Raw genomic sequence first — 13,839 nt, 5'->3', positions numbered from 1 at the left:
TCGGAGAAGCCAGCACTGAGAAGGCTCCTGCTCACTCTCACGCTCTGAGGAGGAGGAACAGCACAGGCAGCTCTTGTCTCACAAGCATTGCTCCAAAACAACGAAAAACACTTTCAGCACACAAAAAAACACTGAACACTCACCTACGTTTTACTTAACAACAATTAATAAATAAATACATTAAGTCTCAACAGACATCACCTAAAAATTAGAATCCAAACACCCACACACACATACACACCACACACTTCATCATTAAAACACCCACATTTATTTTATATATAAAAACACATTAGAGAAAATTTAAACATTAACAATAAATTACTATATAGTACATTAGATCATCAAAAATTAATATCACTCTATCTGGTCACTTAAAAATTAATAATTATAACCCACCTTAACTTATAACATTTCATAGGATCATATTAAAGGAAAATTTAAACCTTAATAATAAATTACTATAATAGTACATTAGATCATTAAAAATTAATATCACTCTGCCATGAAGATGTTTGCGTACGAGGGTGCGAATTTTTTACCCATTGCTGTACCACAAGTTTGCAAGTAATACTGGTCATCAAATTCGAAGTCATTTCGAGTGTCATGGTTCCTGCATTCTCCCTCCTCCCCCCGCTGCCAGTATTTTTCCATTCACCTTCCTCTGCTCTGCTCTACCTGCAAGCCACGCCCACATTGCTAGGGCTCACCGCCCGAAGAATGAACTCAATATCTGTAAGCTGAACTCTATTTGTGTTGGTATTAATAAAAGTTATTACCGACCGCCAGAGCGTTTTCGTGTACTGCATCTGGGTCCTAAACACACCCGTTACATCGAGTCAAATTAATCTCTAATAATTTAATTAGGTGACTGTCTGGTCGTTTTGGATCAGGAAATTTATCAAACCATTTCTGGACTGCTTCAAGGCCTGATTTGGTTTCAGTGTTGGTGTACAAACTATCAGTGTCTACAGTGAATAAAATAGATGCGGTTGGTAATTGGAGTTTTTAAATTTTTTTCAGAAAATCATATGTGTCCCTAATGTAACTTGTAAGTAGTAACTCGCGTGTTTGTTTGAAATTGGATTTAGGTGGTGCTCGATAAATTCGGCAATTTGGTACGTTTCACTACTGCAGTCGGACACAATGGGGCGTCCTGGAGGTATCTCAAAGGGTTTGCTCCATTGTGCAGGATCTTTATGGATTTTTGGTAATAGATAAAACCCTCTGGCCCGTGGATTGGTGTTACCTAGAGGGTATTGTTTCTGTTTTTTATTTATGAAACCTTCTGCACACATTCCATCAACAATCTTCGTGACCATCGGAGTGGTTTCATAAAATATGGGGTTGTCAAGTTTTTTATAGTGTTTGGTGTTTTTTAGTTGTCTTTGGGCCTCCCATATGTACTGCTCTCTGTCCAAAATGACAACAGCGCTGCCCTTGTCCGCTGGCTTAATAACAATGTGGTTGTTGTTTTTTAACTGTTTTAATGCAAAGCTTTCTTCTGTGGATAAATTGTTTGTGTCTCTGATTGTCCAATTGAAATTTTTGGTGGCATACGTGTCGGCTCGAATTAGGATCTGATATGCGATGGTAATGACCCAATTTTTGGCGTCCAATTTGAATTAGGTGTGAATGGCGGGGGTTCTTTCTTCCTTTTCCTTTCAAAGTATGTTGCCAATTTGATCCTGCAGTGGTATGCTTGGATGTCCACCATCATCTGTGACTTTTGGCTTTTATGAATTTTGACCGTGGGTATAAAGGATAAGCCTTTGTTTAGTAATTTTAATTGCGAGTGTGTGCTTGAACTTTTTGGCTAAAACCACAACATTTTTAGGGGCAGTGTCTGTGTCTTGATGAATGTCTGTAGTAACAGTGTTATTGTTGTTTGTAAATGAATTGTGCTGAGTGTTTCGGTGCTTAATACTGTCCAAGGGAGCGTTGTTGGTGTAAATATTGTTGGTGAGAAAATCTTGGTTTGGTAGCCCAGATCCAGGACTAGGTCTTACTGGGCTGTCCAGTTTAACTTTGTGGACCAATGATCCAGCATGGCTGTGGCCGTTGCGGTCGTCCAATGTATCTTGTCTCTTTCCGTGTTAAAATCCTTTTCTGGTAGTGGCGGTAAGAATGGCATGTGTACTCTAATGTGTGCGTTGATGATGTCCAGGTTATCCTGTTCTTTTTTGGGTAGGTTTTTGGAATAGTTGATGATAGGAATCCAAATTTCGGCATGTGGAAACGCATCCTTGGCCATTCTCAGGGCCTTTTGTAGTTGTTTGATTGACATTTCCCTGGGTTTTTGCTCTCTGTTATTTAAACCTACTGACAGGATGACTTTTTCTGTCGTGTTCGTGGGTGTGAGTTTGTTAAGGATCGCTTTGATGTGTCTGAAATTGGCACCCGGGTAGCTGTCTATTTGAAGGTCTGGGCTGTCAAAACCTGGGATTCTGGCAAGGTTGGAATCTCCCAGGATGACCCATTTCTTATGGACCCTGAGTTTCCACTGAACCATTTTTTGGTGTGAAAGTGAGTGTCTTTGGGGGCGAAAACGGGGTGTTATCACCCTCGTGGGGCCGCCCTGTTCTACGTTTGATGTTACATCCACCATGTTGGTGTTTGCGTTTGTTTTTCCTTCCTTATTGGATTCGTGAGGAGGAGCTGTGTCCTCTGAGTCTGTTTTTATTATTTCATCCGCAATGGATGAAGATTCAAAAAATTCCTCTTCCCCCTAGGTTGATGATTCTTCCTCATCTGATGAGAGAGCTTCCTCGTCACTGGGAGGGTCATCATCAGGGGGGAGAAGGTGTTGTAGAATGGGTTCGTGGACCAGAACCAGCCGGTCTGTGATGTTTGGGCCCACAGGTTTGACCCTCTCTGGGGCCGGGAGCCGCGTAGAGGCTTGTGTGAGCATTGGTTCGGGTCCCATGGCTAGGTCCTCCTCTTCCACAACACAGGGATTGGCCATTCTAGGCTTGCGTTGCTCTTTGGGGCTCTCGCCTGTTGGGGATGGCCAAGGGGACCAGGTACAGTCTGGTATCAGCCAAGTTCCCGTGTCCACTGTGACCAGCGGTGGAAAGGCTTCTGCTGGAAACATTGGATTGTCCAGTGCGGGAACCCCCAGTTTCCTCTGTGTTATTCTATGTGAAGTTTGTGTGTCTGTGTGTGTGTGTGTGTGTGTATGTGTGTGTGTGTGTGTGTATTGCCTGAATTTGTTTCTGTCAGTAGTCATGAGTTGGTGTTTGTCTTGTCCGGTTATGGAGATAAGGAGAGCTTCTGTTTTCTCCAGTGTGTCATTCGTCAGTCTACATTGGAACTTCTTTTTGGACCATCGAGTGGCTATTTCAAATGCCACGTGCCAATTTGGGCTTAGCATGGTCTGTAGTTCCATCAGGGTTTGTTGTATACCCTCAGAGTAGTGTTCCTGTAGGATAATTTGCGTGTTATACACCCAGTTACGAGCGTTGCCGTCCAGCATTTCTTTAGTTTTGTCAGTCATGGTGACTGGCTTGATTATGTCTCTCAGATAATCAGTCAGTCTTTTAAAGGTCGCAGGTCGCTTTCGATCTTCTGTGTCTTCCAGGGTGGAGACATTATTCAGATGGTGTACCTGTCTAATGAGATTGTACATTTAGCGGATTTGTGGCCCTAGTTGGGGATCCTCAGTAGTGTTGTTGACCTGTTTAGGTGTGTTTGATTTCTTTTTGGGTGGGTCTCTAGGAAAGCATTGTGCATAGTTCCCCTGGTTACTTGGCGTAACCACGGTTTGTGTGAATTTCGCTCAAACAGTTGTCCGTTTCGTGAGTTTGATCTGTGTTGTGTATTGTTGTCATAGTCATGGCGTCTAGGATAGGGGGCTTCACCACGTCTGGTTCAGTTGTCCTCTCTCCTAGGCCTGACTTTGGTCCAGGGAGATGATTTGACTGCGTCCGCATAGGTGCAGGAATGTCGCCTCCGCGGAGTCATAATATGGGAAGTTGATGCGTTGGCGTGGCCTGTTACGTGCTCTGCCGTATCGCACTTCCGTCCAATCATCCATGTTTGTTAAGTGATTAAGCCCGTCGCGACGTTTCGATATTAAAATATCTTCTTCAGGCTTGGGCTTAATAAAGGTTGTCCAATCTGGTCAGGGAGGAAGAACACATCATTGGACTTTTTGCTGACGAAGTTATTTGTTACTTAGAGGACCCAGATAAGTGTCTTCCTATTTTAACCAACCAACTACAGATGTTTGGTTTCTATTCAGGGTATAAATTGAATTTAACTGAAACACAGGTTCTAATAATTAACTATCACCCATCAAAAAATATACAACAAATATATCATTTAAATTGGAGCTCAAAAAAGATAGACTACTTTGGGGTCACCTTAACAAGTGGAATTGATAAACTGTATAAAGCAAATTATACAAAAGTAGATCAGGACATTAGAAATGATATTGAGAGGTGGACCGTACTTCCACTGGATCTCAGCTCACGAGTAGAAATTATAAAAATGAATCTACTCCCACGGCTCCTTTACTTATTCCAGTCACTACCAGTTGATATACCTGATAAACAATTCAGAATTTGGGATAAAATCATTTCAAGGTTTATTTGGAATGGTAAAAGACCGAGAGTCAAATTTGAAACATTATAGATAGGAAAGCATAAAGGAGGTATGGCTCTACCAAACCTTATGAATATTTCCATGCAGCACAGATTAGACCATTAATCTGCTGGTGTGCTAGGGATTATGAAGCAAAATGGAAAGGCCTAGAACGATATGTACAAGGGCGTGAAATTCAAAGTTTCATTGCAGACAGAGAGACAGCAATGGACCTGCTTGAACAACTAAATGCCGTAACTGGATTTACTTTAGAACTGTGGTTTAAGTTGGAAAGAAAATACAGCCGAGAACAGGAACTCTGAAACCGGGGTGTGTATGAACCCAGATGCAGTACACCAACACTTAATGTCAGTTGGTAATAACCTTTATTATTACCAACACAAATAAAGTTCAGCTCACGAATATTCAGTCCGTTCTTCGGGTGAATTATCCAATTAATGTCTCTGGGAATCCAACGAGGTGAAGACACGAAACTGGAATCAACCGTGGCTGGAGAGCAGGAAACCCCGTAGCTCGAAGAGCCGACAACACGTGCGAAAGCGTCGTCGGGAATAACGCTGGGTCGTGGTCGGGGACAGGCAGAGGATCCGTAGCCGAGGAAACAGTCCGAGAATGCAACGGTACCGTCGAGGAGCAGGCTGAAGGATCGTCGTGGTCGAGCGGGGAGGTCTTTGCCAGTGAAGCCGTCAGATTTGCAGAACGCCGAAGCGAAGCACGTGGTCAGGGACAGAAGGCAGGTAGGTACACCGGGTGGCAGGCACGAAGGGTTGGTCGGGAACAGGCTGAGTCGGCAACTGGTAATCTGGCAAAGGAACGCTGGAAAGTCATGCATGGCAGAGGAACAATCTGGCAGTGAGTGAACATGTAGGAGTGTCTTACATACAGGACTGATTGGTGATGAGCTGCAGCTGTGGGAGAGAGCAGGCTGCAGCAGTGGGCGTGGCTGGTGGGTAGAGCAGGTCAAGAGTGAGGTGAATGGAAAAATACTGGCAGTGAAGGGGAGGAGGAGAATACAGGAACCATGACAAACTCAGTCTACTTAGATGGATAGCCTATGATAAACATTTTACCCCAACTACTCTTGACGAGAGGTTTAAACAACGGATTCCTAATGGTATAACAGCATTATGTACAATTATGAAAGATGGAAAGGTTTTAAGTTTTCAGGATCTGAAACAAGATTACAGATTAAACAATCAGGATCATTTCAGATATTTGCAATTAAGGGATTATTTTGACAGAAGAATAAAACATAGCGTGAATTTAGATAAAAATTGTCACGATTCCTGCTCCTCTCCCCCTCCTCAGTACTTTTCCATTCACTCTTCCTCTGCTCACTCTACCTGCGGGCCACGCCCACTCTGCCTGCTCTACTCACCTCCAGCTGCATCTCATCAGTAATCAACCCAGTATATAAGCCTGCCACACACACTCTCATTGCCAGATTGTTCTACGCATTATGCAAGACTCTCCAGCATTCTCCTGCCAGATCTCCGAAAGCCGACCCTGCCTGTCCCCGACCTGCTCTCTTCGCCTGATCCCCGGTAAACCTACCTGCCTCCTGTCCTCGACCACGAGCTCTGTTTTGGCGTCTCTGATCTGCTTCGCTGGTAAAGACCTCTCCGCCTGGCCCCGACGATCCTCCTGGTCCATCCCCATCGGTACCGCTGCATCATCGGACTGCTTACTCGGCTTCGGAACCTCCGCCTGTCCCCGACCACGCTTCCGCCTTCTCCTCGACGGTAACTCCACACGTGCTGTCGAGCTGTTGGGCTACGGGGTTTCCTCCACATCCACGCCGAGTGACGTCAGCTTCGGCTCGTTGCTTCGATCTCCCTCCAGAGACTGTGTTGTGGGTTCCGACCCGAAGAACGAACTGTATGCTGACTTACCTCATCCTGCTTCGTGTCTGAATTGTGTTGGTCTGAATAAAAGTTATTACCAACTAATCCTGGTTACGGTTGTACTGCATCTGGGTCCTCACCACACCCGTTACAAAAATTGAATAGTTAGAACAATAATTGGAGTCTACCATTCAAAGAAATACAGAATAATATCTACTATATACCAACATTTAATGGAGAAAAGAGGGAATACAATATATATAAAGCACAAATGGGAGAAAGAATTAGGAATAAATATTTCAGAAGAAGATTGGTTGAATATTTGGAAAACACAACAATCTACTACATCCTCACGTGCTTGGAGAGAACATTGTTGGAAGAATGTAATTAGATTTTTTATTACACCCAACGTTAGGAGTAAATATCAGTATATATCACAACCATGTTGGAGACAGTGTGGAGTAGTGAATGCAAATCACTCACATATATTTTGGCTCTGTACTGGAATTTTGCAATTTTGGGGAGATGTTCACATGACTATTGTCAAGATTCTGGGCTATGATGCATCTAAATCGTGTACAGTGTTGTATTTTGGTTGTTTCACAGCTGATACTATATTAAGAGAAGATAAATACTTGTTAAAAACCCTGTTGGCAGCCTGTAAAAAGGCCATTACGAGGAAATGGTTTAAAGCTGAACCACCAACACAAGAGGAATGGCTGGAAATTGTGACTGAAATATATAACATGGAACAATTAACCTACAGAATAAGAACTCAAGAGGAAAAATGTCAAGAGAAATGGGAAAAATGGACATTGTTTACATATCAACGACAAACCGAGAGGATGAACAGATGAACTTGTTATAGAAATTGACTGATTTTGTGGAGACAAAGCAATCCAGACCCTTTTATATGTTTTTTGGTCTCATGTGTTTGTAAGTTTACACTTGAAATTAATAAAAAAGAAAATGATTAAAAATAAAATAAAAAGAGAAAGTGTTTTTGTGGGAAAAAACTGCATTATTGTGCGTCTATGGTGACGTTTTGACCCACAAAGGGTCAAAACACACAAAACATGGAGACAAAGAGAGCAGAAGTGTGTCTGCTGGAAAGTCACGTGTGCTTTTATACTCACTTTCCCTCTCTGTCCTTTAAACTGCCAAACACTGTTTTTTAACTTGTTTTTAGCCCTTTTAACCATGAATTTAAATCGCTGTAAATCTCTATTTATGTTTCTTTTGCAATTTTAATTATTTATTTATCTCTGTCTTTGTAATTTTAATTATTTATTTCTGTTTTGGGGAATTTTAAATGATGAACAATTTTTTAACTTGTTTATAACCCTTTAACAAAGCATTTAGCCCCGTGGAAATCTTAATATATGTTTTTTGCAATTTTAATTATGTATTTATTTCTGTGGGTTATGGGTTAGGATTAGAGGTTAGGGATTTTCTCAGAACTTATATTTGACCTCAATATTTCTAAAATCATGGCTAAAGCAGTATCTTTTTATTTTTTGTGTTTTAGATTTGAGAGGACGTGTTTCATAAAGTCTTCCAGCAGATGGCAGCAAAAAAAACAACAACAACCGTACACTTCACAAGTGAGACACCAGGAAAGACACAGGAGAAGGTAAAATTTATGACTTTTATGAATGATTTATGCTATTGTAGCAGCATAGAGGTGTTTATCCGCCGTCATTTGCAGCTGCTGGTAATGAGCGCAGCTGGTGGCCGTGATGAGGTGGGCTGGTATAAAATCCTCCCACCAGTTTTACCTTTTGCGCCTCTCTCCGTCACCACCAGCGCGTCACTTCCGTGCCGGAGGTCGCTCGGTCGACAGGTGTGGCTGCACGCTGCTTCACCTCGCGGGTTGTTTGTGTCTGTTTGTGTGCTTACGGCATCGGTGTTGTGTTGTAGGGCGGTTGCCTGTGCGCTGCTCCGTGCCCCGTGTAGGTGCTGCTGCATTTGTTGGCCGTGGTAAGTGTCCTCTCTGTCTCTGCGGTATGGTTGATGCTACTAAATTGGCTAATGCTAGCGTGGTCACAGGTAAACGCTGGTCGCAGCCCGGACTCCTCTCTCCCTCCCTCCTCTCGTGTGTGTCTGTGTGTGTGCCGGCTGTGACCGAAAAGATATGCGTGTCTCGTAGCGCGCACCGCATCATGTTCAGTCATTTAGCCATGCTAATAGTATTTTTCTTGGCTAGGTGTTAATGTAACCAGCTGATCGGGGCCGCTGCTGTTTTTGTCTCCGCTGCTGCTCGTCTCCACCGCCTCTTGGCCGCACGCCATGGGCGAAGCACAATTTTAAATATTGTATGTACAAGTGTGTGTGTGTGTGTGTGTGTGTGTAAACGTGCGGGTTACGTTCTGTTACTTTTGGATTAGTTGTATGGGTTAATTTGTATTTTTTTTCTTTTTTGATTAATCCTGATTTTGGCTACTGATGTAATTAATTTGTTAATTAGGTTAAATTGAAAGATTTTCTATATGTAATTCGGTCATTGTTGGGTTTGGGTTTTGTTTTCTTTTCTTTAGCTTTCCTTTTGTTTATGATTGGTTATATTGAAGTTCTGCTTGGGCAGTTATTGATTGATATATTTTGTTAAGCTTAAGTGTGCGACCTGCCCCTTTAATTATAATTTTTGTTAGATTCTGATTTATTATTTCTTTGTTTTGTGTTGTTCTGTGGTAACCCCACTGATTTGTTTAATTTTAATTTTAATTGTAATTTTAATTGTAATTACCGCTCCAGCGCGCGGACATGGACAGCCCGGTCCAACGCGAAAATGTGTGACAGCCTGCTCCACTAGAGCAGTTTTACAAACTGTCTCGCTCCTGCAATGTTTTCCAACTCCAGTGTGGACATGTGCGACAGTCCGCTCCAGCGCGCGGACTTGTCCGATTGCCCGGTCTAGCGCGGACATGTGTGAAAGCCCTCTCCAGCGCGCGGACATGGACAGCCCACTTAAGCGCGCGGACATGGACAGCCCACTCAAGCGCGCGGACATGTCCATAGCCCGCTTCAGCGTGCGGACCCAGAGACCCAGCTGGAAATTTTTGGTTCTAAAAACGTTCTGAGAATGTTACAATGTAACCAAATGTGTCATTAATGTTTTCAGCTGCAAGTTTTATTTTAGTTGTCAGAACGTTCTTCTTAATGTTCAGCTAATATTCTCCAGAAACATCAGAACATGTTAAATCTTTTTGATTGTTAACATATCACATTACATTTTCATTCAGTGTTGCAGCTCAAACGTTACGTCTCAGTTAGCATTTATTTGATATAATCAACATTTTTTGGGCCGTAGGTAGATTTATTGGTCACTTTTTAAATAAAGTTTAAAACACGAAATTACAAAGATCCTTGATCCTGCTTCATCTCTGGAGCTGAAGGTTGAGTTGATTAAAATCAGCAGATACTGTGAAGATTACACCTTAAAACGTTTGTTGAACATTAGATTAAAATGTTTTCTTTAAACATTATTGGGACTTGTAGGTAATGTTAGTTGGTGTTGTGGGAACGTTCCCTGCTGGCTGGTGAGTCTTGGGAACATGTTAGATCTGTCCCTGTCCTGCTGGAGAATCGGGTCCATCTTTATTTGGAAAGTGTAAAATGAAATAAGAGAACAAAATAAAAGCATGAAAAACAGCAGCAGAACGCCGTGAGGACCGATTCAGTGAACAAACGTCTTCATGTCTGAAAAGAGGAATTTTGCAAATCATTAAAGTTGATTTTAAACATGATTATTCAAGATTTCTGCCCAAATATTCACCACACACACCTCGAAATAATCACTCAAGAATGAAGACCAACGCAAGAACAGATCAATCTGAATAAACACACACACACACACACACACACACACACACACACACACACACAGGTCACGTATCACAGTCGCTCTGTGAGAAACAGCCGTCCTGTCTGTCACATCTGACTGTTTCAGCTCACATCTCTTTAATATGTTGTTTTTTAAATCCTCTTTAAATGTGTTGGATGTTCTTCGTGTTTTCAGCTGTTTTAAATTAACCCCTCTGACGGACTGACCAGTTTACAGATCACTGCTGATGTCACAGTTTACCTGAGCACCCCTCTGTGAGGAGTCAAAGGGTTAATATGGGTCTCATTGATGGATGATGTCACCAGTGATGTCACCAGATGTCACTGAGCCTGTGTGTGTGTGTGTGTGTGTGTGTGTGTGTGTGTGTGTGTGTGTGTGTGTGTGTGTGTGTGTGTGTGTGTGTCCCTGTCCGTCAGGTGAGGGAGAATAACTACCGGGGTCACAGCGACAGCGTGGATCAGCTCTGCTGGCATCCGACCAACCCCGATCTGTTCGTCACGGCGTCCGGAGACAAGACCATCCGCATCTGGGACGTCCGCACCACCAAGTGCATCGCCACCGACAACACCAAAGGTACGAGCTCAGCTCACCCAGGAGGAGTCAACTTTTTAATCCGAGAGAGGAATATTTTAAAAACAGGGAGTCATTCTGATTTATTTGCAGGACGACATAAAAATAACTGAGAATTCAAATCTGACGTTCTACGTGAAGTCTGTTTGTTCTTTACAAATTGGATGAAGTCGATTCGAGGTGAGCGAGATGTGACCTCCGACAAAAACCATCAAGACAAACTGAGATATTCTTTGAGATTTATGAAGTTAGCATGTTAGCATAGCTGCACCCTCAGAGCCAGACACTTCATGAAAACATGCCCTGAACTACGCGTCCTGAGCAACGCGTCCTAAACGACACGTCCTAAACAGGATGTGCTGAACAAGGCCTTGTACGACTGACTGACGGAGGCTGTGCTCCCTCCTGCTGCTTCATCAATACAAAGAAAAATCGTTATTCAGAACATCTGACCATCAGTCAACATGTTGCCGTCAGTCTTTTCATGTTCAGAGTCATTGATCGGAGATGATCTCAGGTAAACAGTCACGAGTCTCCTCGTGTGTTTCAGGAGAGAACATCAACATCTGCTGGAGTCCTGACGGTCAGACCATCGCCGTGGGGAACAAAGACGATGTGGTGACCTTCATCGACGCCAAGACGCATTGCTCCAAGGCTGAGGAGCAGATCGAGATCTCCTGGAACAACGACAACGACATGTTCTTCCTCACCAACGGCAACGGCTGCATCAACATCCTCAGGTAGGAAACATCAGCATCCTCTGCTCTCCTCTGATGTTTCTCTCTGCTCTCCTCCTCTCATCTCCTCCTCTCTGCTCTCCTCCTCTCACCTCCTCCTCTCTTACTCTTACTACATGCTTGGGTTTACCAGGTCTGTCCAGCAGCCTTCCCCAACACCTGATCCAACTCAACACCAGGTGGTGATCAGTTGACAGCTCCACTCCACTCTTCACCCAAGTGTCCAAGACATACGGCCACAAATCAGATGATATATCACAAAATCAAAAGGCAATAGTATAGTATGGCGAAAAAGGTCAACATTTGAGCACTCCTAAAAATGGCTGAAAACGACATAGAATAGCTTGTAGAGGCGCGTAATGTCATTCAGAGTGGAAATAAAAACCAACGCAAAATTATTTTTTATTTTTTTCACTAAAGAATACAGATGACGGTGAGTAAGTTGTTACAAGGGGGAGGGCCGTGGTGACTGTGATGGGCTTGGTTTGCAGATAGAGTCTGAAACACTTCCTCAGAAAAGACCTGGAGTACCCTCTGCTGGACAAAGCGCGAAACAGCACTCTGGTGGAGGTGAGAAAATCCTCTTTCTGTGTGCAGATTCTATGAAACCTGAGGAGCTGTGATTTAATTAAACCACTAAACGTGTGTTTAGGATGATGGCTGTTTTTGTGTAGGAGTGCATGGGTATCAGTTTCTTTGAAAAAGACTTTTATATCTAATTTGTGTTCGGTGGCAAATTTAGGTCCCTTAAATGTGGTCGTATCTAAAAAATCTATTGAATTATAATTAGTGGTGGCTTTTAATTTTATAGATGAATTATGATTATTTAGGGTATTAAAAAAAATTATCGAATTCCCCAGCAGAATGAGTCCAGACTCCCCATATGTCATCTAAATATCTAAAATAATATAAAGGTTTAATATTACATTTTTCTAGCGCTGCTGTTTCCCAGGCTGCCATAAATATGTCGGCATATGCCGGCGCAAATTTTTTGCCCATGGCTGTTCCCTTTATTTGGAGGTAGAATTTATCGTTAAATTCAAAATCATTTTTGGTTAGATTAATTTCTAATAATTTAATTAATTCTTTGTCTGGTCTATTTTTGACATAGTTTTTTTTGAAAATATTTTTAATCGCTTGTATGCCCTCAACTGTGTCTATATTAGTATATAAGCTATCTACATCTATAGTAAAAAGAATAGAGTGTTCTGGAATAATTAGGTTTTTAATTTTATCTATAAAATCATGTGTATCTTTAATATAACTTTTATGTAATTTAGCTAGTGGGTTAATAAAATAATCAATAAATTCAGCTGATCTATAAGTTTCACTATTACAATCAGACACTATGGGGCGTCCTGGTGGGATTTCAAAGGGTTTAGGCCACTTGCTGGGATCTTTATGGATTTTAGGGAGTAAATAAAATCGTCTAGGCCTTGGTTCTATGTCGCCAATTAAGTAATTCCTTTTTTTTGCATTAATTAGTTTTTTATCATAAATTTTTTGAAAAATCTCCGTTATTTCAGTTAATGTCTCCATATAAATAGGTTTATTTAATTTGGAATAATATTTTTTGTCATCTAATTGTTTGTGCCCCTCCCATAAATATTGTGCCCTGTCCATAACGACGACCACACTGCCCTTGTCGGCTGGTTTAATGACAATATCCGGGTTATTAATTAATTCTTTGAGGGCAGTCTTTTCTCCTGCGGTCAAATTAGGTCGTATGCTCCCAACATGGAAAGAATTCTCAAAATATGTCAGGTCTAGTTTAATTAGGTCTCTGACATATGTCGGGAGCTGAAGCTCAGGGGGGGTCCAGCTTGAAGATGGAGTAAAGGGCTGTTTTTGGGTGGTCTCGTCATCCCCATGGTAGGCCCATAATTTCAATCGTCTGTGATAATTTTGTAGGTCTAATCTGGCCTGTGGTGTTAAATTTTTGTTATTCATAGTGGTTGGGATGAAGTTAAGTCCCCTGTTTAGCAGTGAGAGCTGTTGTGTTGTAAATTTAACTTTTTGGGATAAAATCATTACATTTTTAAACCCCTCCTGGTAAAACAGGCTTGTGGGGTCCTTTAGTTTAAACAATTTTTCCAGTGATTTAAAATATCCATGGCTGTGCCGCGGGTCCAGTGGATATTGTCTCTTTCAGTTTTAAAATCTGCCTCTGGCAGTGCCGTAAAATAGTCGTAGTGTTTTGTGATGTGATTATTAAGTACCTGAAGGTTGTGTTTCTCCC

The 13,839-nt window shown here is 42.1% G+C and overlaps 1 protein-coding gene across 1 annotated transcript; it reads left to right on the top strand.

Moving 5' to 3' along the window:
- Positions 1-9,373: 9,373 nt before the first annotated feature.
- Positions 9,374-12,670, top strand: LOC121938777 (THO complex subunit 3-like). The gene is made up of 4 exons (XM_088073049.1): positions 9,374-9,478; positions 10,710-10,866; positions 11,414-11,603; positions 11,734-12,670. Exons 1-4 carry the CDS (start codon positions 9,374-9,376, stop codon positions 11,792-11,794), a joined length of 513 nt encoding a protein of 170 aa, XP_087929175.1. The 3' UTR covers positions 11,795-12,670.
- Positions 12,671-13,839: the final 1,169 nt, after the last annotated feature.

Source organism: Plectropomus leopardus, chromosome 22 (genome assembly GCF_026936395.1).
Source record: "Plectropomus leopardus strain MGB_pleo_1.0 chromosome 22, ASM2693639v1, whole genome shotgun sequence".
NCBI lineage: Eukaryota > Metazoa > Chordata > Actinopteri > Perciformes > Serranidae > Plectropomus > Plectropomus leopardus.
Note: the sequence above shows the minus strand (reverse complement) of the source record. Positions and strands in the feature narration are given on the sequence as shown.

What these genes read in the sequence shown, in the direction of transcription:
- LOC121938777 (XM_088073049.1), top strand. Translation starts at nt 9,374, where the DNA reads ATGTGTGAAAGCCCTCTCCAGCGCGCGGACATGGACAGCCCACTTAAG. An exon ending in CGCCACCGACAACACCAAAG is followed by an intron (nt 10,867 to 11,413) that starts GTACGAGCTCAG and finishes CGTGTGTTTCAG; the next exon opens with GAGAGAACATCAACATCTGC. An exon ending in GGCTGCATCAACATCCTCAG is followed by an intron (nt 11,604 to 11,733) that starts GTAGGAAACATC and finishes TGGGTTTACCAG; the next exon opens with GTCTGTCCAGCAGCCTTCCC.